The sequence below is a fragment of the Paroedura picta genome, chromosome 8 (genome assembly GCF_049243985.1).
Source record: "Paroedura picta isolate Pp20150507F chromosome 8, Ppicta_v3.0, whole genome shotgun sequence".
Lineage (NCBI taxonomy): Eukaryota > Metazoa > Chordata > Lepidosauria > Squamata > Gekkonidae > Paroedura > Paroedura picta.
Genome location: NC_135376.1, coordinates 88,818,291 through 88,843,379, shown reverse-complemented (window position 1 = coordinate 88,843,379; position 25,089 = coordinate 88,818,291). Strand labels below are relative to the sequence as shown.

The 25,089-nt window shown below is 44.3% G+C and overlaps 2 protein-coding genes across 20 annotated transcripts in view; one reads left to right on the top strand and one right to left on the bottom strand.

The window, feature by feature from the left end:
* PBLD (phenazine biosynthesis like protein domain containing) overlaps nucleotides 1–11,243 on the bottom strand; it is a 25,698-nt gene extending 14,455 nt beyond the window's left edge. The window contains exons 1-2 of one of the 5 annotated variants that reach the window (XM_077350783.1): nucleotides 11,049–11,243; nucleotides 7,632–7,793 (exon numbers count right to left, since the gene is read on the bottom strand). In XM_077350783.1, coding sequence (XP_077206898.1) covers nucleotides 7,632–7,715 — 84 coding nt within the window. In that variant the 5' untranslated portion in view covers nucleotides 7,716–7,793; nucleotides 11,049–11,243. Of the gene's footprint in view, nucleotides 1–7,450; nucleotides 7,541–7,631; nucleotides 8,347–10,654; nucleotides 10,831–11,048 lie in introns of those variants that run through there. The other 4 variants (XM_077350782.1, XM_077350785.1, XM_077350787.1 and 1 more) reach the window with 4 other exon arrangements.
* On the top strand, nucleotides 11,000–25,089 carry HNRNPH3 (heterogeneous nuclear ribonucleoprotein H3). 15 transcript variants are annotated; one of them, XM_077350767.1, is made up of 10 exons: nucleotides 11,083–11,243; nucleotides 19,040–19,158; nucleotides 19,685–19,823; nucleotides 20,349–20,533; nucleotides 20,916–21,002; nucleotides 21,636–21,751; nucleotides 22,384–22,519; nucleotides 24,115–24,195; nucleotides 24,277–24,366; nucleotides 24,792–25,089. In XM_077350767.1, exons 2-10 carry the CDS (start codon nucleotides 19,044–19,046, stop codon nucleotides 24,866–24,868), a joined length of 1,026 nt encoding a protein of 341 aa, XP_077206882.1. In that variant the 5' UTR covers nucleotides 11,083–11,243; nucleotides 19,040–19,043; the 3' UTR covers nucleotides 24,869–25,089. The 15 variants fall into 15 exon arrangements, with proteins under 15 accessions (XP_077206886.1, XP_077206887.1, XP_077206893.1 ...); XM_077350768.1 differs by lacking the exon at nucleotides 11,083–11,243 and adding an exon at nucleotides 11,450–11,746; XM_077350769.1 differs by lacking the exon at nucleotides 11,083–11,243 and adding an exon at nucleotides 17,732–18,198.

Sequence of the window (25,089 nt, the reverse complement as noted above, 5' to 3'; positions counted from 1 at the left end):
TGAAATACAGTGGGCACTAGAGCATAGGGAAGAATAAGGGAGGAAAGGAAGGTTGAAGAGGGAAGGAGGGATGGGAGTGAGAAAGGAGGGAAAGGGGTGGTTGAAGTGATGAATAGAAGGAAGACAGGAAAGAAGGCAGGAAGTGTGTTAGAGAGGAAGGGGGAAAGAGAGGAAGTGAGAGGGAGAGAGAGATAGGCAGGAGGTAGATGGAGAAGTAGAGGAAAGAAGGAAGGAAGGAAGGAAGGAAGGCAGGCAGGCGGACTTGGAGGGGAGTGTGGGAAAAGGAGGGTTTTTTTTAAGGGTCCGTGGGGGGGATTGGCGAGGAGCGATTAGGAGGGTGATTGGGGGGAAGAGCGTGGGGTAGAGAGGGGTGGGAGCGTGGTTGGGCAGTTTGGAGGGGCGCCTTTTGGGGGCGGCGGCAGACGGCGATATGTGGGTGGGTGGGCTAGGGGATTCACGGGGGGAGGGCAGGGCCGAGTGTTGGGTGTGTGGGCGGGAAACGGCGACGGGTGGGCGGGTGGCTCAAGGGATCCGCGGGGGCGAATATTGGCCATGTGTGTGGGGGCGGGAAACGGTGACAGATGGGTGGGTGGCTTGGGGGATCTGGGGGGGAGCGTGGGGGCGATTTTTGGGCGGTTGGGGGGGAGATGGCGAAGGGTGGGTCGGTGGGTTGCTGGTGGAGGGGGGGAGCGTGGCGCCGACTTGTGGGGGTGGGTGGGCGAGAGAACAGCCGCGTAGTGTGGCAGGCATCATCCTGGGGTGGGGTGGTGGGTTGGGAGGGAGGCAGGAGGCAGCCGGCGGGCGTCTGTAGGTGCAGTGAGGTGGCAGCCTGTTTTGGCGGTGGGAAAGGAGCAGGGCCGCTGCATCGAAGACGCGGTGGCCCTGCTCCTTTCCCTGCGTCGAACCCTGGGAGTGACCAGTCCAGGGCGGGCCAAGCGGCCCCTCCTAGTTTTTATCACGGACAGGCCCCACCCTTTATCCGCCCTCACTGCTTTATTTTATCTGCTCCGCAGGAGCAGTTACAGATGAGAGCCAACAGAGTGTAGTGGGCAGTGCTGGACTGGGATATGGAAGGCCCACCTTCAGATTACCACTCTACCAAGGAAATTTGCTGGGTGACCTTGAGCCAGTCACTCTCTCTCAGCCTGAGCCACTTCACAGGATTCTTGAGAGAGTAATTTAGGAAAGAATGACAGAGAGTCCCTTAGGCTTCTTGAAGAATGGACAGGACACTGCAAACTCAAATGTAGGGTCCCACAGGAAGTGATCCTCTCCCCAACATTATGTAACATCTTCATGTGTCTGCTTTCACAGCTCATCTGAAGCTATGACCTGGACTGTCACCAGCATGCCAATGACACCCAGTTCCTTCTCCTGATGGACAGTCAACCTGATTGCCTGATTCCTTGGCCAGATGCCTGCAGGCTGTAGTGGAATGGTTTCAGTATAGCTGCATGAAGGTCAACACCTCAAAGACTACGCCACACTACACGTCTTTTGGATAGGTGGAAAAGGGTCAGACCAGGAAGTGCGCCTCCCAACCTCAACGATGGGCAACTTAAAACTGCATAATTGGTCAGGAACCTGGCATGATCCTTGATACTTCCCTGACCATGGAAGCTCAAGTCACAAAAGTAGCAAAGCTGGCTTTTTTCCATCTCTGCCAAGACAAGCAGTTACTAGTACCCTATCTGGCCCCAGAACACGTCACCAGTGATCCACACAACAGTCACCTCTAAGCTGGATGACTGTAACTCGCTGTACGTGGGTCTTCCTGTATCCCTGCTCCAGAAAATACAATTGGCCCAAAATGCAGCTGCTCACATTCTCACCTGAACACCGAGAGACCACATTATCCCAATCTTCCTGCAGCTGCACTGGCTACTCGTTGAATACCAGATCAGGTTTAAGGTACTGGTATTCACCTTCAAGGCCATATACCAGGCTTTCTCAACCAGGGTTTCGTGAAACACATGGGGGCTGCATTAGCATGCCCAGTGCCTAAAGAGGGCCACAGCTTAAAACAAAACGTAACAAAATTATTAACCTACATATTTAGCAAAGGTAAATGAAGAAATGTTAACTTTAATGCAATCCATTTTGAAACAATATTTTACAGTGGAATACTTTTATTGAGCTATACATGCTTACCTAGTCAGTATGGTTTTTGTTGCTGTTTTGATAGCCAGGCATTGATGTCCTAGTCAAGGTTTGTGACAGACACTCTTAAAATGTCGTGTAAATGTTCATCTGTAAGCCTTGACCTATACTTTGATTTCACAATTTTCATCTTGGAAAAGGTTTGTTCACAAATGCACATGGTGCCAGTGACTGTGAACATGCCCGTAGCAAATATCTTTAGGTTGATAAATAAATCAGATAGATCAGAATACCTGCTCCACCTATCCACTACAGTTCTTAAAAACACTGGGCTATATACATAGGCTAGGAACATTAAAAAAAAAATGCATTGTGAGGCCTACCAGGTGGTAGAGTTACATTGAATACTATGAGATTTATTTCTTAATAACCCTGAAGTTTGAATATACACCTGCTAATACGTATAAATTTTAATATGTTAAAAATTGGGGGTCCTCCAAAAAAAGGGCAAGTAGACAGAAAGAGTGAATGAGGGCAGCCTTCAACTTGGAACAGAGGATATGCCATTAAGTTGACTTCAAATTATATGCATAAGTACAATGGAAGGCAAAGGGAGGGGAACTTGGCTGGAGGAAGATGTGAGAAGGGGAATGCCATAAGCTTCCCTGCTAAGAGAGTACTCAAGGGGCCACTCAACAGCTCCTGCAATCACAGATGTATAAGAAGACTCCTAGCTGGAGTGAGGAAGGGAGACGAGGCAGGAGCAAGCAAGGCCAGAAGTCAGAGCAACCAGCTCTTGTTATGGAAGGAAGCAAGCTTTTGCTTGCAGCAGCAACCTCAACAGTAACTTTGGAAACCACTTGCTTTGATGAGTGGAGCCTCTAGAAATGTTCAGTATGCAAAACATTTGGTATCCTTTTTTTGCAAAAATACAAGGCCTTTTACTGTCCTTTTCCCACATTTATTTTTGCAAAAGCAGACCTGACATCTCCTGAACCCATCCACACAGTTACTTTACCTTCCTTATATAATACATAGCTTCTACATGGTTATTCATGAAGAAGGGGAGTTAAAAGGTAGAGTGGTATGGGTGCCTGAGCTTTTCAGGCTAGCAAAGCACCGAGAATGGCCAAAATGGTATTATGGAGGATAAGAACAAGAGGGGGCTGACAGAAGGAACCATGGAGACCAAAACAAACAATGTTGCTATCATCCTTTTTGCACCAAAGAAACAGAATGAACAGCAGTAGATGGTGCCTCTTGAGATAGGAAGAACAGTATGGGACTGAGGGAAAATGCCCTGAGGGTGATAGTAGCAGACAAGCAGGTTGGAGGGCCACACAGAAAGAGGTTTGGGGTCGCATGCAGCCTGCAGGCCTCAGGTTGGGGAATAAGTTAACTTATTCAAAGTAAAGCTAAGCAAAAAGCCACTCACAAAACCTTCCAGTAACTGGCAGATATGCACTTAAATACTGCCACCATGTGGTAGGTTTTAAACAGAACAATCTCTGATTTTTCATTTTCAGCATCACTTGTCAATCATTTTTTAGATAAAAGAACTACTGTTGGTTTAATTGGGAGAGAGAGATAGAGAGAAATGTCACTGGATGAGACAAAACAACATGAGATTGACCACTGGTTAACGTACTGTGATATGGTCCCTTCTCGAGGCCAGGAGGACATCTCGGTGGGGTTTTCCCGCCACTTTAACAGGGAGGCAGGACTTAATTTTCACTTCCTGTCCTGTGCTGTGGGACACACCCTGCTCCAGTCTGGTGACAAGCCTCTCATAATTCAAAGGCAACATTAACAGAGTATCTCCTATTTTAAGTCAACTCAAAAACTATTTGCTGACTAGTGAACCCCTCCTTAAAACTCAACTGATCTAAGCAACAATCGCAGTCGGAAGGTTTTGTAAGCACATGATCTCGGATGCTCAGAGGTGGGACAAGACGTGCTCCTGGCTTCAAGGAGGACCATATCATGGTAAGTTAACCAATGGTCGTTTTCCCTTGAGATTCAGGAGGACGTCTCGGTGGGACATTAAAGAGCTGTACCAAAAACCTCGCCAAGGATGGAAGCATACCTAATTTTCCTCGATCACATGTTACAACACAGATCGGCCAAAGACAACTTCAGAAGAACTCGGCGTATGCAGCTTGTAGTGCCTGACAAAAGTAGAAATACTAGACCAGGTAGCCACCCTGAAAAATAATTCTGCAGAGACCTGCTTTGCTAAGACTGCATTGGTGGCTGAGCTCCTGACTGAATGAGCAGTGGTACCTGGTTTCTCTTCAGATCACATACATCTTTCACCTTTTACTAGATATTTCCATGGAGAGAAACCTATGAGTATTGGACCTGCTGGGATCGGTACCCCCTGAACTTTGTAAGCCTCAATGATACAGGCGTCCTACCAATTGCTGCATTAGACATGCGTTGCTCCAACAGTCACATTGATGAACGACAACTCTGTAACCTTAATATCTTGAGCTCTTATACAAAAGGTCTTAAGTGCTCTCCTAAAATCTACATTGTGCCACAGACGCTCCTTTGGATGTTGAGAATTAGCACAGAAATCTGGTCAAACTATCTCCTGACTAAGGTGAAAAGAAGTCGACACCGGTGTCTAAAGGTAGGGTCCGTTCTCAATACTACCCTATCCTTGAGGAACTGGCAATACTCCTTTACGGAGAGTGCTCCGGATTCCGATACTCTCCTAGCTGAAGTTATAGCCACTAGAAAGGGAGCTTTCATTCTTAAGAATTTTAGGAATAGTTTATCCACCGGTTCAAACGTGGTTTTCGTTAAGGCTGATAAGACTAGGTTCAGTTTCCACGTGGGGATTCTGTGAACCACTGGAGGGTCTTTGTGAGTTGCTCCCTTCAGAAAGCGAACGCTGTGAGGGTGTCTTGACAATGATATTCCTTTCTTGACACCGATGCCAGGGCTGCCACTTACCTCTTCAAAATAGAGGCTCTGAGACCCTGTCTACCCTCCTGTCAGAATTCCAGAGTATTGACTGCTGAGAGCCTAATCTTTAACCGCTCCTGGTGGAGCGGATAATATAATCCGTTAAGGGCACCTAAGGTGGGACCTGTCCGTGATGTGGAAAGGTGCCCATAGGCCCCTTCCCCCGGAGTAACAATCGGAGGGCCCAATCGGCAGGCGCCAATTGGGATGGACAATTGGGCCTTGCTGAAGAAAATCCTCGCACACTGGAAGTGTTAGGTGGGGAGCTCCTGACGAGATTTGCAAACCAAGGACACCTTGGCCAGTTTGGAGCCACTAAGGTGATCTTGGCATCTGACAACTCTCTTTCGAAGGATCTTGGTCATGACTGGCAGAGGAGGAAAGGAGTATATCCGTTTGAGACAGTGTCTTTTGCCCAAACATCTATATGAGGGAGGTTCCAATTTCCAGCAAATCTCTGAAGCCTTCCCCGCACAGGAACCCCAGTGGTATCATGCCTTGGGGGACTTGGGAGTCTCTGTCAGTCCTGTCAGGTTTGTTGAAGGAACAGCCAGGTCTCCTCTGCGACCTGAGTAACGAAAATTACTATTGTTATTATTCCATGAACCTCTTTTATAATTTGGTTTAAGCCTGGGCAATGTGTGTTGGGACCTAAATGGAGAACGTTCTCTACTTACTTGTCTTGGCATAGCTTTTTCCTTGTCTCTAGTTTCGACCAGAATGTTCTCTAGGTATTCCTCAAAGAGTTTATCCCCTATGAATGGGTAGGCCGTGACTATAGTTTTTGATTGGTAATCAGCTGGCTATGCTTTTAGCCAGAGAAGTCTGCGAATGACTGCACTGGACGCAAGGGCCCTAGCTGCAAAAACAAGAGCATCCAAGGTTGCATCTGCTGAGAAAGACAGTAATTTTAACACTTGAGTGACACCTTCCACCACTCTTTTGTCCTTCTCAGTAACAAGCTCTATTCATAATGGAGTCTTTAATTGCCATAGCTACCATTTTGTGGATGTGTCATATGGCTGTCTCAGCCTTCTTATCCATGGTGTCCCGTTGTCAACCCCCAGTCTGAGGCCCGGTGCTGAGCCACGAAGGCCTCAGTACCGGGCCACTGGCGGCCACGCCTGCCTCTCCCCCCCCCCCCCCGCAGCGAGAAGTTCACCAGGCCGTACTCTCAACCACAACTAACACTATGGAATGCTAACAGCTACTTAACTAGATAGAGAGGTTCGTCAGCCCTGCCACTCCCTGAGAGGCAGGAAGAAGACTGGAGCAAGGTGTCTCCTATGGCACAGGTGTCAGGATCAGTCCCTGCTCTCTGCCATGCTTCAATTTTCAGTGAACATAAGAGACTCCATCTTGTAATGCTGTGCCTTACAGAAACATTCCCATGTAACCAGAATGCTTATGCCTGTAGTTTTCCTTTGATTTCCCCCCCCTTTGATCCTTGCATTTTCACACTGCATAGTCTCAACGCTGTGAAACAATGTTGCCCAGTTCCTGTAAACATCTAATCTGCCAGCCCGAGGCGCCGGCCTGACTAAGGCTGTGCTAACTTCAACACCTTGGCAGGAAGCCTGGGATGGCACCTGGGTGAGGGGTTACCCCCCCGTTGGGAACGCTTGGGTTTCGGCGGGAGAATTGTATTGATAATTGCTTGTTGTCCTGGTATTGGCCAGTCTTGACTTCGAATGTTATAGTGACCAGATCTACTTCCAATTAAAGCTTTCTTTCTATAGAAGTTTGTTTGTGAGTTTTGTCTGCGCTTGACAATAGGACAGGAAGTAAAACTTAAGCCCTGCCTCCCTGTTAAAGTGGTGGGAAAACACCCACCGAGACGTCCTCCTGGATCACAAGGGAGAATTTGTTTTTCTCTGATGTTCTTATATGCATAAGTTTGCTGTTATAGTGCATAGGTGTTGTTGTTAGTTGCGAAGTCGTGTCCGACCCATTGCAACCCCATGGACAATGAACCTCCAGGCCTTCCCGTCCTTTACCATTTCCCAAAGTCCATTTAAACTTGCATCAACTGCTTCAATGACTCCATCCAGCCACCTCATTCTCTGTCATTCCCTTCTTCTTTTGCCCTTGATTGCTCCCAGCATTAGGCTTTTCTCCAAGGAGTCCTTCCTTCTCTTGAGGTGGCCAGTAAGTACAGGAGACCAATGGATGGGCATCTTCTCATTCTGCATATGGTCACATGAAAGCCCTCTAGTCCTCTCTGACACAGCTAATAAACAGAGGGCTTCCCTTAGAATTTATCCCAGAATCCTCTGCAACAGACATGGGTTCCTTGGCAGACAAACAAATGTGGAAAGGGTTCCTTAGCACATAAATAGCACAGCTCAATGTATCCAAAGAAATGTTCATCCTGTACCTGCAGAAGGTGTGAGCGTCTGTGACTCACAAAATCTCATCTAGAAATAAAAGCTCTTAGGTGCCACTGGACTTCCGATTTATTTATTTCCTGATGGACCAGAAATGAAATGAACAGAAATGTCACTGGTCACAACAAAAGTTAATTTTGGATAGAATAAAGACAAATTTCAAAAACTTACATCTTCGAGAAGGCAAACAGCTGCTGGATTCCCACGGAATGGTTCGTTGGTAAATGCATCAACGGTGAAAATAGGAATCTTCATTCTTCTTAGGTTCTTCTTAGTTTGACCGAGGCGGATTTTTAAAATGGCTTTTTGCAAAGTACAGATTCTCTGTCTCAACTGTTCCTCAACGTCCAAGTTAATATTAAACCAAATGTGAAGAAAGTCCAGTTAGTCTTATCTATGGCCACTTAAAAGTTTTCTTTTAGACCATTTTACAGTAACAATATTATTATAAAGAATTCTGTCCCACATTTAAATGGAATGTCTTTAAAGGTTAGTAAACAATGACACCTAATGAATGCATGGTGTCCATTATATTAATTAACTGCAAGACTTTTAAAGACTTTCCCTCATTTATTTGCTCAGTGTAGAAATATAACAGTTATGTAACATCTAGGGCAAAGATCAACAAGCTTTTCTTTGATGAGAACTACTCCAAAGGTATTTTCCCTCCCCTGAAAATGACCATGTTTTATTATATCCTCAAAACAGAGCATGGAAGAACACCAGAAGTGAAGCAATCAGCTATACAGCACAGATAAAAGTCCAATGAAGTTAAAGCTTATCAGGATCTTTTGTGAGGTTTTTCTGGATCTTCCAAGGAATGCATGAACTGCTCCTTCTCTGCTGGAGCTGGCAGCCAACTGGTAGCTCACAATTTATTTACCGACAACAGATCAAGGTCAGAGATGTTTTGAACATTAAACATTGGAGAGAAATTGTTTCATAATACAAACAAAAGGGGGAGTTGGTCCTTACATTTGTATTTTGGAATCCGCACAGATGCTTTTAAATTAGGTTTGCCAGCCCTGGATTGGGAGATTCCTGGAGATTTGGGGGAGTAGGGTTGCCAGCATCCAGGTAGGGCCTGGAGATCTCCCAAAATTACAGCTGATCTTCTGAGGGTTTACCATGGAATTTTAGGTGCATGCCAGAGTAGTGCCACAACACATTAAAATCACTTCCTGTTTGTGCCAGAAGTGATGTCATGACACTAGATGGGTATAAAGCAGGGTTGCCAGGTGTTCCCCCCCCCCAGGACATTCGTGAGGTATGGGGAGTCAGGGTTGCCAGATCCAGGTTGGAAAACACATAGGAATCCTGGGGAGGACAGGAACTTCAGCAGGGTACAATGCCATGGAGTCCACCCCTGAAGCATGCCTTTTCTCAAAGGGAACTGATGTCCCACCTGGAGGTTGGCATCCCTAATCTGATGTCGGAGTCCACCTTCCAAAATAACAATTTTCTTCAGGGGAATTGATCTCTCTTGTCTGAAATTCACTTGTAACACCAGGCAGGGTATCTTCAGAGATGGCACCCTTAAATCCTTTTTGTAAATAATACTAAATTTTTTTTACTATCACAAGGCTGATTAAAAGGATTAGTTGTCCTTTCTTCTAGTGACACTTTTCAGAGTGGAACCCAAGCATGCTTCGTGAGATTTCATAATCAATGTACAGCAGTTTGTTCTTCCTATGCACAAAACAACTTGGGTTCATTCAAGCTTTATACATGGTACTTGGCAACAAGACAGGTTCTCAAATTGCAAACAGAATCATTATTTACTTTCTTCTTGTTATTTAAGTTCCTATACAGTTCCTCCAGTTTTTTTGAACTTCTGTTTGTTTTCTTTTATGTGAGACAGTATTATTTCTTAGTGGGGTAGAGAGCAAGTGCTTTATTTTGCTTTGGTGGCTAACACACAGGGCCAAAGAATTCTGGAAACCTGGATACCAAAAATGTGAAAATATTTCTGTTGTATACGGACCTGCGACTCTAAGAGAACTGTGGCTAGCCCAAGGTCACCCAGCTGGCTGCATGTGGAAAAGTGGAGAATCAAACCCGCTTCTCCAAGTTAGAGACCTGTCCTCTTAACCACTACAATGCTGGCTCTCCCAAGACCCTAGATTCAATCTCTAGTACTCTCATGTAAATGAAGTGTTCCTGAGGTGCTCTACTTACAGACTGTTTGACTGGCACCTAGAAGACCCAGACTCAAATGCCTGCTTCACCAAGTCAGCTCACCTGTTGACCTGGGGCCAATCACACATGCTCAGCATAACGGTGAAGATTAACAGGATGATTATGAAGTTAATGAATTGGTAAACAAAAGGCTTGTAAGTGGCAGGGACTGAGAAGGGTATTTTATTGCTTGACAATATGGAAGGATATGGACCAATGGCCTGCTGAGCTTGGCCTCTAAATCACTCCAGGGGTAACTTCTAGGGTTGCCAGCTCTGGGCTGGGAAATACTGGACACTTTAGGATTGGGCTGGGAGGGACCTCAGTGGAGTATGCTATAGAGTCCACCCTCCAAAGCATCCATTTTCTCCAGAACTGATCTTGGTTGTCTGGAGATGTATTAAAATTGCAGGGGATCCTCAGATCCCAAAATATGCACCATACAATGCTAGACTTTACATCTTTCAGCCTCAGCAGTCTAATCCTGAACACCCGTGATATTGCAGCCTGTGAGAGAGAATTTCAATCTTGAAAAAAATGAAATAATATATGCATAGTTAAAATATAGTCCCAAATGTAGTGTTATAAGACTTACATCTTTTTGGGTATGTATTTTAACTGTTTGAATTAATTTGAATATAACAAATTTTCTTTTGATTTTTATTTTAATTTCACGCTGTATTCTTTACTATTATTACGTGGGCTCAGTTTTAGACCTCTAAGGAAGACCCATTTTGGGGTGAAAACGCGTTAGATCAATCATTGTCCGGTGCCTATTTTGTGAATTCAATTAGCCTATGGGCTTTAACTTTATAATTGAGCAAAATATAAATCTTAATATAATTTGAACGTTTCTGCTTTGTGGGCACCTAAAGTTTTGGGTCCTAACTACCGGCTGGTTAGGTTTGTTGTTCTTTTTGTAACACTAACTCCCTTTTCGGTTTTCTTGCGATCCCCAGGTCCCCCCTGGAGGCTGGCATCCCTACAATGCAGCCATTTCCTCCAGAGGAACTGACCTCTGTAGCGTGGAGACGAGCTTCGATCCCAGGGGATGCGGCATGTTAAGCAGGCGAAGGGCCCTCCCAACACGTCCCCTCCTGGCTCTTCCCCTCGCGAGACTCTCCCGCACAGCCCTCCCCTCTTTCCTCTCAGCAACAGACGCCACCGACTTCGCCTTTCCCTTCAGGCCGGAATTCGAGCGCAGGGCCCAATCGCGCGCCTCTATCGATTTCTCCCGCCACCCTCTCTCATTCCTGATTGGTCGGCCTCCCGAGGCGCCAACGCTCGCTCGTCTCCCTTCGCCATTCCGCCGGCTGCGCCTGCGCGCCACCATCTTGAGCCCTTGCCCAAACCCCTCGCTGCCGCGGCGCGTCCCTTTTTTTCCAACCGCGCATGCGCCAACCCCCGCACCTGGACTACGTGAACGAGAATCCCGCGCCCGACAGCGGCTTCATCGCGATACGTGATCTCCCGACGCCATCCTGTCTGCTTCAGCTGCGTAGCTTGTTAGTCCGCCGCCCGTTAAGTGCTTCCTTGTTCTTTGTGGGGGAAGTCCAGCGCTGCCGTTTGCGCCGATCGGCTTGGGAAGTGGGTGAGGTGCTGCCGGTGAGTGGGGAGGGGGGCAGGCGGCTGGGCATCCCGGTCGCTGAGGTGCTGGGCGAGCGTGAGGCGAGGTGGGCGGACCCGCCTTCTCGCTCCCAGAGAGAGTGGCGGGCGCTCAGGAGTGGGGGGGGGGAGGGGAAGGAAAGGGTTAAGCGGTGGCTTCGCGCGCGTGCGCGAGTGGGAGCGGGCGAGCGCACGACGGGCTTTGAGGCCGCCCGCCGCCATTTTGAATGTGGCGGTGAGGGGAGAAAGGAGAGGCGGCGGCTGCCGAGCAGAGTGGTGCTCCTCCGGGCAAATAGCAGCTGCGTGGTCCCCAACGACTGCCGGGGGCGACGCTTATTTTGAAAACGGCGGCCGCCCGACGCGCGTTTAGCCGGAGAAAAAGGCAGCGCGCGCCTCCCTCATTGTGCCCCGGCCGGCCTGCCTCGGCTCGCTGACGTAGCGCCCCCTCCCCGAGTGCGCAACCCGCCCCCCCCCACGGAGGACTTGTGCGCCTGCGCTGTGGGGTAGGTGTCGTCGTGTTTGAACATCGCTGCCTGGATTGTGGTTGCTGTTGACCGTGTCTGTCTGGAGGGAGGGGAGGAAGCTACTCCTTAACGGCCTGGTGGTGGGAGCCGCAGGCTGGTGGGTGCCGAGAAGTAGGGCCCATTGGTCTTAATGGAATGATTAGTGGCCCTTTCCAGGAGCCTTGTGGCCCTGTTCTAGCCGAACGTGTTTATTGCGGTATGAGAGGGCGGGAGAAGTGAGATCTGTCCCTCATAATGCATTTTTTTAGTTTAGAAAGTTACATTAGATTTCTCCTTTGTAGCAACAAGCTGAAAGGACCACCCCTCTGGGATTTTTAAGTAACCATGCGTAGCAGCGTTCCGGTAAAATCTTTTCAAGGAAATTACAGAAGCAGAACCTTGGTGAAATTTATACCCAGATTATAAATAAATTGTCAAAAACATCCTTTGAAGCATTAGTTTGCTCCTGGTTGTAAATGGCTCATTTGCTAGTAAAAAAAAAAAGCGGGGTGGGAAATGAAATCATGAGGCTTAACTCTTGAAATATGTGGCTGCTGAGGTTTGACAAACTGATTATGTTCCCAAAATGGCAGTAATTAAATCTGATACCTGGAAATTATTATGTCATTTTATTGATTTATGATCAACAGGACTGTATTCCTTCACCAAACATAATGAGCCTAGTAGCTTTTTGATTGAATAAATAAAATATTTTCCCTCAGTAATTATACAGTACAGTTCTGAGGCAGCAAAATAAACAAATACTGCTAAGGAGATTACTAAATATCCCTTGTCCTGTTCTCAAATAATAAGCAAATTTGTTAAATACAATAGTATGCAAAAGTGCTTTGGAATGTTTGTACGCTGCTGCCAACATGTGTTCCCAAAAATGACCAGAGAGAAGAAATTGAGATTATTTTTATATAAATCCAAACTGAGTTCTCAATTGTAATTAATCTATTTGAGATTAAATAGCTTTAAATTCTGTAGAAATATTTAATCCATTGAATGTGTTTATTTTTATTTTTTTGTTTAGTAACTTTATATATGTTTCTCCTGGACACTTGACAGGATGGGTAGTGGATAAAACCAGACAAGAGAAGTGGTGGTGGAATTAAGTGCCTGTTCATTGTTTTTATTTTTTTTTCTTGTTCTGTATGTAGAATCTAGCATGGTTAACCTGTTACATCCAGGCCCTGAAATCTGTTATAATGAGCCTTTCTCTTTTCAGTGACTGAGATATAAATAATAGCATTAAGTTTTCTTCAAGCCTGGAAGCTTCAAATTAGGCATTACCTTTCATGCAATGATTGACATCTAGCAGCTGATGTTTGAGATTAGGCTAATAGACACTTTCCTTTTTTTTTTTTTTTGAACATCAATGTGAAGTTTTGTGCTTTGCAGTGGCGAGAGAAAAGTTTATTTTGGGATGAAGCTCCTAGTGATGCAGGCAGAACTGGAATATTGTTCACATAGGTAGAGCAACAATTCTTTTTCTGTTCCAGAATAGGTAAAATTACTTCAAGAAATTCAGTACCAGGCCAAGAGGATATAAAAGCACAACTCTTAGTAAAACACCAGTTCATGACATTAAATAGAATATCTGCATTCTCTGAACTTGAACAGGACAAGGAAGCCTCTAAACCCATGCACAGATATCTTCAGAATATTGGCGGAGTTACATGCTCTTTAGTGACCCACAAGAATCAAACTTAATGCAAGTCTACTTTTTCTTAATTTGTGATGAGGACAGTTCACTGTGGAATAGCCAAGAGCATTGGTCACAGGCAAGATAATTCTGTTTCCACACAACCCTTTACAACACAATCCTAATGGGGGGGGGGAAGACTTTGTTGCATATGCTTTTGATGATGTTTGCTGAAGCGAATTAGGATATTGTGTCCTCTCCCCCCCAATGAAAGAATATTCAAATAACATGATAGGGCATTTCTTTTTCAGATATGGCCATGCAAGTAATATATCAATACTGGATATTTAGTTTGAATTACTTTTTCTGCGATATGATGGTTTTGAATGTACAAGGTTGGACACTACTTTGATATGTGTAAAATATTGACTAGGAATAAATGTACATGTCCAATTACTAACTTGTACTGACTTAGTATTTCGATAGCTTGCAAAATTTCAGAAAGAGTGCCTATCAGTTGATTTGAATGCAAGTCCCACGATCACTTTAATGGGTTTGGTCCTGTGACTCAGCATGTTTGCTGCATTCCTTGACGGTCTCTTCTGACACTGGGATTGTGGGACTCTTGTGGGCTGGCAGGTGGAGGCATTAAGGAGTGTAGAGTACTGATAGGAGGAAGGAAGTGTCTGTATCACTCACTTCCTGAGTACAGCCCTCAACCCTATTGGTTGAGGATGGATCCATGTGGATCCCCCAGCATTGGCATCAGCTTTCCTGTGGTGAAAGAGAGTGCTGGATTGAAGCATTGCAGAGATCTGCAATTGCCAGTGCTTTATGTTTACAGATAATTGGATACAACCCAGCTAAAGTAAATACAATGAAGCTGAATACTAGGCTGAAGTGTGCATGGTCACAGAAGTTTATACCTTGAATAAAACTTTGGTCTTAAAGGTACCACTGGACTCGTACTTTGTTCTGCTGCTTCACGCCAGCATGGCTACCCACTTGAAACAATCCAGTATACTAAGCTTTCACATTGGGCAATTTAAAGTGGGAGGACTGATTGGTATGGTTCCTTTAGTTATATTTAAAATGTGAAAATAAGACAAGAAACTGCATGAGTGCTGCTAAGTATGTTATTCAGGGTGATAAGGGTATTGTCAAGGTTTAGACATGAATGCCTTTCTGTAGACTTGACTGAAGTGAAGCCATCCTGGAACAGAATGCCCCATGTAATCCTGTAAATTCACTGGGCATATTAAGTGCTTGAGTTCATGAAATATGTACCTTGTGAAACTAGCGAGAACATTCCCTTTATCTTCTGCACTGTCATGTGGGGCTAAGTTGACATGTTGACGTGTGGTGGAATGTTGCCCTAAGATAAGAGTCCCTGGGCAGAAGCTGTCATAGTTTTCCAATTAATTTACCAAGATCATTTTGTGCGTTGTGACCAGTATGGAACTAGGAGAGTAGATCTGCACAGTCTAGCTTTATGTTTGGATATGAATTTTTTTTTTAATGCAGAGGAGTAGCAAATCTCATTGGCCCACCTTACCATGAGAGCATTGGTATCTTCTGTGGAAATAAACTTGGTGAAAAACTGTTGTTTGAATGGTTCAGAATCAGTTGATCCTTTATTTCTGTAATCTATCAGAACTGACTGCTCTTTGCTTGGTCCACCTATTTGACTCATTTGGTCCCTTGCAGTGTTTGAAGTGCCTTGACAATGCTGTGAATTCAGGGAAAGAGTAAGATTTTCCAGTGGAGTCGCTGCCTTGTCTCCTTGTGGAATGTTTGAAATCCAGTTTTTCCTTGATTTACATCTGTCTTCACTATGATGGTGTCTGTCATTCCTATTACATAATACCTAGTGTTTCTGGAAGAGCAAGATATATTCCTGCTAATTTATGGCCCTGATTTCTCCTTCAATCCAGTGACCTCGTGCCAGTGTCTGAACACGTTGGGCCTCCAGGCCTGTGAGGGTGATGTCCATTTTGTAGCTTCAGTATCAGCTGGGCCTTAGACACACTGAAAGGATTGTATGTTTGGATAGAAAAGATCTGCATTGCTTAGTGGAGTGTGGTTATATGCTTACATGGCTGTGTGGGCCATATATAATTCAATAATTGATAATTCAATAGGAACCCCTGCGGAGTTATTGCATACTTCTTGGCTACCTGCTGCAACTCAAGTCCGTTAGTGGTGCCAAGGAATGACATTGTTATTAAAATGCCTGGCTTGATAGTGCTGGAAATAGCTATACTGTCCTTTATGAAGATGGAAAGAACTTAATTTAGGATGTGTTGTGACTTGGTAGAGCCTCTTGTAGCGCAGAGTGGTAAGGCAGCAACATGCTATCTGAAACTCTTACCATGAGGCTGGGAGTTCGATCCCAGCAGCCGGCTCAAGGTTGACTCTACCTTCCATCCTTCCGAGGTCGGTAAAATGAGTACCCAGCTTGCTGGGGGGTAAACGGTAATGACTGGGGAAGGCACTGGCAAACCACCCCGTATTGAGTCTGCCATGAAAACGCTAGAGGGCGTCACCCAAAGGGTCAGACATGACCCAGTGCTTGCACAGGGGATACCTTTACCTTTGACTTGGTAGCAGAGGGATACATAGACAGATAGGCAAGATAATTCTTGCTTGGATATCCTGAAAGATTCTGCTGTCTGAGAAGTACATTGGTATATTGTCTCTATATAGGGATAATGGTGATAAAGGTTATGTAGTAGGGATAACTGGGTTTTGAGAAAATTCCTGGCTGCTGATGGAAGGCTGGATTTCAGGTAGAGATTTGTATTGGTACCCTTCAAATCGTATGTAAAAATAACAGAATTCTGTAGTGCATGTTTGGATGAATATTTATATTTTTGATTTATTTCCTGCCACTTCTGAAACAGGCTCGTGGCGGGTTACAAGTCTCATAAAACCCCCACTAAAAGACATTAAAACCCCAACATGATGGGAATATCCCCACCCAACCCCCACTAACCAGAGGGGCGAGGAAGGAGTGCTTCTAGGATATTAACTACCAAAATGGGATAGTGGCTAGATTGGGGAATCCATGTTCCATTAATGTAGCCTTCTGGCTCTTGCCCAGGGGACAGATGCATAGAATCTGAGCAGATAACCACAGTGAGTGTGGCTATAAAGAGCAATATGTGAAGGCTGATATGGAGGGCCTTATTACCCAGGAGAGGGTGCTGGATCAGCTAAGTCTTGTTCATAAGATGGCTGCATTTGAGAACACCAGAATTGTGATGGAAGCTCAGATTGAGAAGGGTCTTAAGGGTCTTGTATATAGTGCCAAAGTATCTCTTTCTGTCTGCTGAGTCCTCTGGATTTGACCTCTACTGGAATAACTCCATTTATTACGAAGGAAAACTCCCATACAGCTTTGAGGGGTTTAGAGTTAGAGGTGTTTCCCCTGGCTCCTACCTATGTTACAGTTTTTAGCTTTTAGACCTTTGAGGAAAATATCAACCCCAATATTCTTTGCTTCTTCTGATAACTGGCTACTGTCTTTCAGATGCTTCTCAGGCTGAGCTGCCTTGTGCTTGGGGGGTTCTCTGCTGCCCTGTATTAAGAAGACTATTTGAGGCTTGATTTGGAGAAAGACTGGTTGGCGTAGCCATTGGGGTCTGGAGGGATAAAGGGCTTGAGGAAGGGAAAAACAGGAATTAACTTGGTAAGCTGCAGCATCTGCTTCCTTCTTCACTCTTCAAAGGAAGGGGTAAGAAGCAGGGGGACAGTGTGACAGTGCCGTGTACATTTTTTTTGTTTGCTTTTGGTTCTTCCCCTGGAAAGGATCTCCAGCATGAGTTTCCGAATTAGCATAAATGGCAAATGCTTTCTTGGCCTCCTGTGCCTTAGCTTTGAAGAAGGGACTTCTTGTGTATAATCCATAGCCATCCACATGGAAGTGGTAATAATCCAAGCTGAGTGTTTTCCTCTGCCCAGAACCATTAGTGCAGGGGTAGTCAACCTGTGGTTCTCCAGATGTTCATGGACTACAATTCCCATGAGCCCCTGCCAGCATTTGCTGGCAGGGGCTTATGAGAATTGTAGTCCATGGACATCTGGAGGACCACAGGTTGACTACCCCTGCATTAGTGGGAATGGCATCCTTCAGTAGATTTTTCCCTCAGTGTTCTTAGTATCAGGTAGGGAGAGAAAACTACTTTCTGATATAATAAAATTAGAGTCCAATAGCACCTTTAAAACCAACAAAGATTTATTCAAGGCGTGAGTTTTCGAGTGTAAGCATTCTTCGTCAGAAATAAATCTGAGGAAGAGTGCTTGCACTTGAAAGCTCACGCCCTGAATAAATCTTTGTTGGTCTTAAAGGTGCTACTGGACTCTAATTTTATTGTGCTACTTCAGACCAACACGGCTACTCATTTGAATCTGCTTTCTGATATGTTGATGAGATTGCAGTGTAAGGCTCTGAAGCCCTACTGACATTAACCTTTTATGCGAAAAAGGGGGCATTTCGCCTTCGAGACCTGTTTTGTCGGAAAAGATTCTGGTTTTGCCAGTCCAGTAGGAGGAGCTTAATCCCAAAGTAAACTAACTACTCTCCCCCACCAACTCAGATGATGCTAGTGGTTTCATATAAGAAAAGCATTAGAATGGTCTCTTAGTGAATTGAACTCTTTCTCTTTTGAGGTTTATCTAAAAGGGGTGAGTCTCATAAAGCACATCTCCAAGTCAAGTCTAAATAGATTTCAGTCTTCTCGGAGAATAACTAGAGTAAGGTAAAACAAAATTGGAGGATTCCACTTTGTGCTGCAGTTGACAGGTATGTGTGTAGGTGTGTGACTCTCACTGTAGAAATGCTTCCTTTCATAAACTTCCTTTAAATGAATGCATGTAATTTACTAATCATTCCCATCTTAAAATATAGCCTGTCTTTACATTTGGTTTGCCCCTCTTCTCTGTCTTTCCATCTGGCTGGTGAAGCACGGTAGACCCTGTGCTCTCTCTCTCTCATTTGCTGAGTTTTGTCTCATGCTCCTTAGTCCCTGCACCTGTACTCTGGTCCCTTGCATCTTAGCCACTCCTTTCCTCTCTTAGAACTCCAATTCTGTGGGCCTCCTCAGGAATATTGCCTTGGCTCTCCAAACTGGCAGTTGAGAGAAGCATGCACGTGGCTTACGTACCTAGCAGTGGAGGGAAGCGTGCATGTGGGTTGTTTGTGTTTTAGAAAATAGTTCAGAATGTCTTCACTGGCCCATAAGACATCAGAGGTCTTTGCAGTGGTTGGGTATATGGAGTGAACGGGTCAGAGCATGGCTTTTCTAATGTTAAGCAGAGTTGGGAGGCATGATCTCTTCCTGTAGTAGAGGAATTTGTTTTCCTGGATGGATGTATCTTAGAGGACCGGGCATCTTGAGGGGAGCTATGTGGCAGGCAGCATGAGCAGGTCATGCTAGTTGTTCCGTATGGGATGAGTTAAAGACAGTGTCAGTTGTCACTCTCCAAGCATTATGCTTCAAGCGACAACTAGTAGCTTTTTCTTTTAACGTTTCAAGGTATTGCCTAATGTGTACAGTCCTACTTAGGAAGGGGTGGGGGTGAATCGTGATGCTTAAATGCTAAATTTGCTGTTTATGTTTTTTATGGTGTTTGATTTTAAACAGCAAAATGGACTGGGCTGGGAAACATAATGGTCCAAATGATTCATCTAGTGATGGAACAGTACGATTGCGTGGTCTGCCATTTGGCTGCAGCAAGGAGGAGATCGTTCAGTTCTTTCAAGGTAGCTCTAGTGTTACTGTCAAGTGACTTTCAGTGTTTCTATGTCTGCAAGATTGATAACTGAAATAGTTAAATTTTATTAGCAATTTGTGGGGGAGGGTGGGGGTGGGAATGGTGTGTTTAAAATTTAGATTGCTAAATTTGGTATTCTTTGTTAAAATACTATTAAACAGTTAAGAGATTGCATTGGCAGTGTAGGATATCAATTTTACTCATCTAGCCTCTTTTTTTTTTTTTTGCTATGAAATCAGAATTTGGAGTATTTAGTTATGACATCATGTAATATAGGTGGGCCTTTGTGATGTAGCTGTTGCTTTGTAGTTTGAACAAAGACAGTATTAGAATGTCTAAACCCATACAGTTTTAATGCAAGTTCTTTAGTGTGTGTATTTGGGTTAGGTGGGGGGGAGGGGGCTAAGTTATTTTTTTGCATTGTGTAGATTTGCTTTAAGTATTTTCTACAGATGGGAATGTTTCAGCCTTTAACACTCTTCCCCTTGATGGGGTTATTTGTCCTTGGGTTAAAGGGTTGGAAATCGTGCCAAATGGGATAACATTGACGCTGGACTACCAGGGGAGAAGCACAGGGGAGGCCTTCGTGCAGTTTGCTTCAAAGGAGATAGCAGAAAAAGCTCTGGGGAAACACAAGGAAAGAATAGGGCACAGGTGGGGATGGAGAGTTTGGGATGGTATTAAATCTTTTTCGGGGGGTTGGGGGTCAGTAATGGTTTTTGGGGGGTTGGGGAGCATAAATGGACTGGCTATTTAAAAAAAAAATCATATCACCCTACATTTAATTTGGGGAGTGCAGTAGATCTGGTGGGAGGGGGAAATGGTAATACTATGTAGCTTGCTAAAATGGGGTTGTTGCAGTTTTATGGAGGGTGTTCTATGATAGCCAGACATTTTTCAAAAAAAAAACTTATTGGGGTAGGGGGGAGTGTGGTTTAGAGATTTGTTGTATTTAATGTTGAGTTAGAATTCTAGACAGTAAAATAAATTGCAGAAATGCTTGCTTTTGCATTTTTAAATTTCTAAAGATTAAGTGACACTTGGAAAAACAGTGTACACTTTTATTGAATGCTGTGTCTAGATATAGAATTTGAAGCATTTGTGCAACATGTTACTGTAATCCATCCATCATGAATATGTATTCTTACATTTGTACATTGAAAATCTTTTTTTACTCAGATATATTGAGATCTTCAAAAGTAGTAAAAGTGAAATCCGAGGATTCTATGACCCACCACGAAGAATGATGGGACAGCGACCTGGACCATATGATAGACCAATGGGAGGAAGAGGGGGTTATTATGGAGCTGGGCGTGGAAGTATGTATGACAGAATGCGTCGAGGAGGTGGTGGATATGACGGTGGTATGTGTATCTAATGACCACAGGCTCTTGTCATTTTCACGTTCCTGACGTTTTTGTCAAGAAATACAGAAATGACAGTAATTATAATACATACCGAGTCTGAAATCTGGATACCTATCAGTTTTTTTACCAGCCGTGTGACTAAAGATTGAAAAGGTATGGTGAGGCATCTGAAAGTAGTTTTTGAATGTAGTTTTTGAATGTGGGTGAAAATTGGTCTGCATGTTTTTGAGCCGGATTATTTTGATATAGAACCATCTGTTTTATATACAATGTCAAAGAAATGCTGTTTACCTGCATTATGTCAACATGCATAGTGTTAACAGTCTGCTCTTTACTTTTAAGACCATTTCATAGTATGTCCACTTCTTAAATTTCGCAGGGTATGGTGGCTTTGATGACTATGGTGGCTATAACAATTACGGCTATGGAAATGATGGCTATGATGACAGGATGAGAGATGGGAGAGGTAAGCTTAAACCACCTGTATAGTATTCTTGTTGACCATCACACCCCTTCACTTGTGTCTTGATGTACAGAGACCACCATGCTTGGAATTCAGAGGGACTTCTTGGGGGTGTAGATCTCTGATTTCCCCAGATTCCTTGCTGTCACCTCATGTGTTGCTTCACGTATTATTTTGAGAAAGTTCCCAACCTTCAGAAACTATGGAGGGCAGGGGCCTGCACTGCATAGGAGGAGATGGGGAAGCCCAATTGTGCTGCTGTGAAGCCAGCCTTTGTTGTATTTTTCCATTGCCTGATGAAGGGTGTAGATTCTAAAAAGGGAAACAATCAGAAGAGGCTGTAAGGGGTTTGTTTAATTTCTTAACTGTCCTGATCGTATACAAGTAAGTTACAGGAAATGTTATGTCCTGCCAGCTCCAGCATGTGAACAGATGCAAAACCATGACTTTATAATAATTTTACCTAATTCTGGAATGTGATATTTATTCAGTATAGAATAAACCAACATAATACAAGAGAAAGTTAACCTAGGTTGACTGTTTGACAAATGAGCTGATGTGTTTGCCATGAAAATTTCAAGAAAATAAGTAGACATTTATAGTGTGTATTTAAGAACTGTTTGTTTGTTTGTTTAGGAATGGGAGGCCATGGCTATGGTGGAGCAGGAGATGCAAGCTCAGGTTTTCATGGTGGTCACTTTGTTCACATGAGAGGACTGCCATTTCGAGCAACAGAAAACGATATTGCTAATGTAAGTGTTGTGAGCAAATGTTTTTAGTAGAAGCCAAAATCATACGTAGCTTTCTGTTAGCGGACCATATGTTCCCCCTTTTGAAGGCAGTTGTATGTAACTTGTTGGAAATGAAATGTAATCCAGCAGCTATAGGGTCCTAAATACTTCCTAATGTTTTTCTTGAAAATCTTGCTTATGCAGAACAATACAACCCTCATGGTAAGGTTTTTAACTTTCTTTTGTGCACACGACAGCAAACTGGCTCTCGCTGTTGGTATTTAAAGGCCATGAACTGGGTTCCCACCCTGTCAACAGCCAGTGGTGGGGCGGGGCTTCTTTTAGTTTTTGCTGTCACTGCTGCTAAAGGGTCACCTTATCTTATTTTAAGCATAAATGAGATTTCTTGAAATTAAGTTGACGTTCTGTACTGGGAATTATTATGGCAACTGTAGTATTTCTATAACAGGTGACAGTATTGTACTTTAAATTTGGCCCTTCTTTTAGCTCGTGGGTATTGTTTCCTCCTTTGCTAAGCTTTTATATTAATGTTTTGCCTCTGGCATTTGGAGCTTGTGCTAACTCTTTGTATGTTATTTTCTGTGTTAAAGGAGAAATGTATGAGTAAATTCTGACAAATTGTTTGTTTTTAGTTTTTTTCACCTTTGACTCCTATAAGAGTACACATTGATATTGGGGCGGATGGAAGAGCAACAGGAGAAGCGGATGTAGAATTTGTGACACATGAAGATGCAGTGGCTGCCATGTCTAAAGATAAAAATCATATGCGTAAGTCTCAGCAACTATTGGAGTCATTCAAAGCATTTCATTAGTTATCTGAAGTGTGTGTGTGTCTGTGTGGGGAGGAGGTTATACTGTATCTCAGACCTAAAAATTTAGTCATAGCACTTGCAAGTTTTTTTAGAACTTGCTTCTGGGAATTAAAGAGAAATGTGCATATGCTACCATTAAGATTTATTGATTGGTTGGTTTGTAACCACAATAACACAACAACTGAACTTCAACTAAGCAGAAGCACATATCATATATTGGATTGTTTGGCAGATAATAATCTATGATGCTGTCCAAGAGAATACTGAGTAGCCAGTAGTACCCTCATAGAGGAAAGTTCCTTGGGGATGTTTTTTCTCTTAGTCTCCCTTTTTATTAGTGGTGTAAGATCCTATGAGCCAATATCCCAGTTACCTTTAATAAAAGGATAAAATATCCTTTAAAGCAGAGATTCTTGTAATAATGGAAAACATTTGCTAAGGACAGAATCTTGATAAGGTTAAGACAAGGTTCTGCAGTCCCTTTCAGCTTTCCAGTATTGCCACCTCTTTCTACCTTGGTAAGTAGTTTTTGTTTGATCAGTTCAGTACTTAAAGGTGTTCTTTCCCCACTTCCTCAAAGAGCTGTGTTGTCTAATTAAAACCACAAATACAGTAGTCAGTAGTCCCCAACCTTTTTATCACTGGGGACCAGTCAGCACTTGAAATTTTACTGAGGTCTGGGGGGGGGTAGTCTTTTGCTGAGGGATGTTGCCACCTGAGCCCGTGCTCCACTTGCTTTCCTGCCGGTGCCCCGACTTCCCGCTGCCCACTGGGGGGCGCTGCCAGCAGTAGCTGTGCAGTGCCATGTTGAGGGGGAGCCCCAGCCATGGTGGCCGCCAGAGAGCACCAAAGGTGAGCCGGTGGCAGAGTGGCAGGGCAGCCCCCGAGGCAGCAGCTGGGGAGGAGGAGCTGCAGCTGCTACCGACTGATCCACGGACCAGTACCAGTCATCGGACCGGGGGTGGGGACAGCTGTCTTAGGCAGTATGCCTGGCATTGCATATAGGTTTCTGGGCACCTGGAAGCTCTTCTAAAGTTTTCAGCTGCCAAGTTCTTATTGAATGCAAGGAGTCTCATGAAATGTTCTCGGGCTCATGAGCTGCTTGTGTATGCATATAAATTTTAGGGAAGGCTGTTAATATTATCATGTCTATTTGAGATCTGGTTTTCAGAATACCTTTCAGGACTTCGTTATCACATCTACAACAACTATTTATTAGGGTTAGAATCTCTGAATACTTGAACTTGATTGAATGAGAAATGTGCTGGGAACCCTTTGCCCACCGCTTGAATTTCCATGATGGTCAGACCAAAGAAATGAAGCAGTCCTGCAATTGATTTTCTGGCCTGTCAGCTCTACATGAAGGAGCTGTTTTATTGGGGGGGGGGGGCGCTATAAATCTGATCATTTGAATGGCCTGTTGAGAGAGCTAGATGTGTGGGTATGACTGAATGATTGTAAATGTTTCCCTGGCTTCACATAGATGATAATTACAGAACTACCTGAGTTGCCTTATCACTTAGGGGTGTCCTATTTCTATTCTTTTTAAAGAACATCGATACATCGAACTGTTCCTGAATTCTACTGCTGGAGGCGGTTCTGGAATGGGAGGCTACGGCCGAGAGGGAATGGGTATGCGCTCTTCCAGACTTTTAATTCAGAATTAAATATACTTTGATTCTTCAGTTACTAACGGCCCCCGTTACTTTCCAGATCAAGGCGGTTATGGGTCTGTTGGAAGAATGGGGATGGGCAGCAGTTACAGTGGAGGATATGGTGCTCCTGATGGCTTGGGTGGATATGGTGAGTTTACTGAACTTGGTAGCCACACATCTGTCTAGACACATTGAAACTCTATTGTATTCTTAAGGAGAGCCAGCATGGTGTAGTGGTTGGGAGTGTGGACTTCTAATCTGGCAAGCTGGGTTTGATTCCGTGCCCCCCCCCCCCCCACATGCAGCCAGCTGGGTGACCTTGGGCTCAACGGAGCACTGATAATGCTCTTCTGACTGAGCAGTGATATCAGGGTTCTCTCAACCTCACCTCCCTCACAGGGCATCTGTTGTGGGGAGAGGAAAGGGAAGGCGACTGTAAGCTCTTTTGAGACTCCTTCAGGGAGAGGAAAGCGGCATATAAGAACAGATTCTCCTCCTCCTCCGAGCAGTGATATTAGCTTACGTTCAAGAGAAATAATTAAGAGAACTGTAACTCCTCTTGTTGCTTTATAGGCCGTGGCAGTGGAAATAGTGGCGGATACTATGGACAAGGCAACATGGGTGGAGGTGGCTGGCGTGGAATGTATTGAAGAGTGACATTGGGCCTGCAAAGCATCTTGGAAGGAAACAGTACCTGGTCTACTAGGCTTTCTTACAAAACTTAATTTCTTTTGTATTGAAAACTTTATAATGACTGAAGGAATGTGTTTTCCCATTATTTGGTAAGCAGCTGATTGCAATGGGGAAATCTGTTTTCTGTAGGTTTTATTTGTTGCATACTCTGACTTTAAATAAATTTTTTATATTCAAA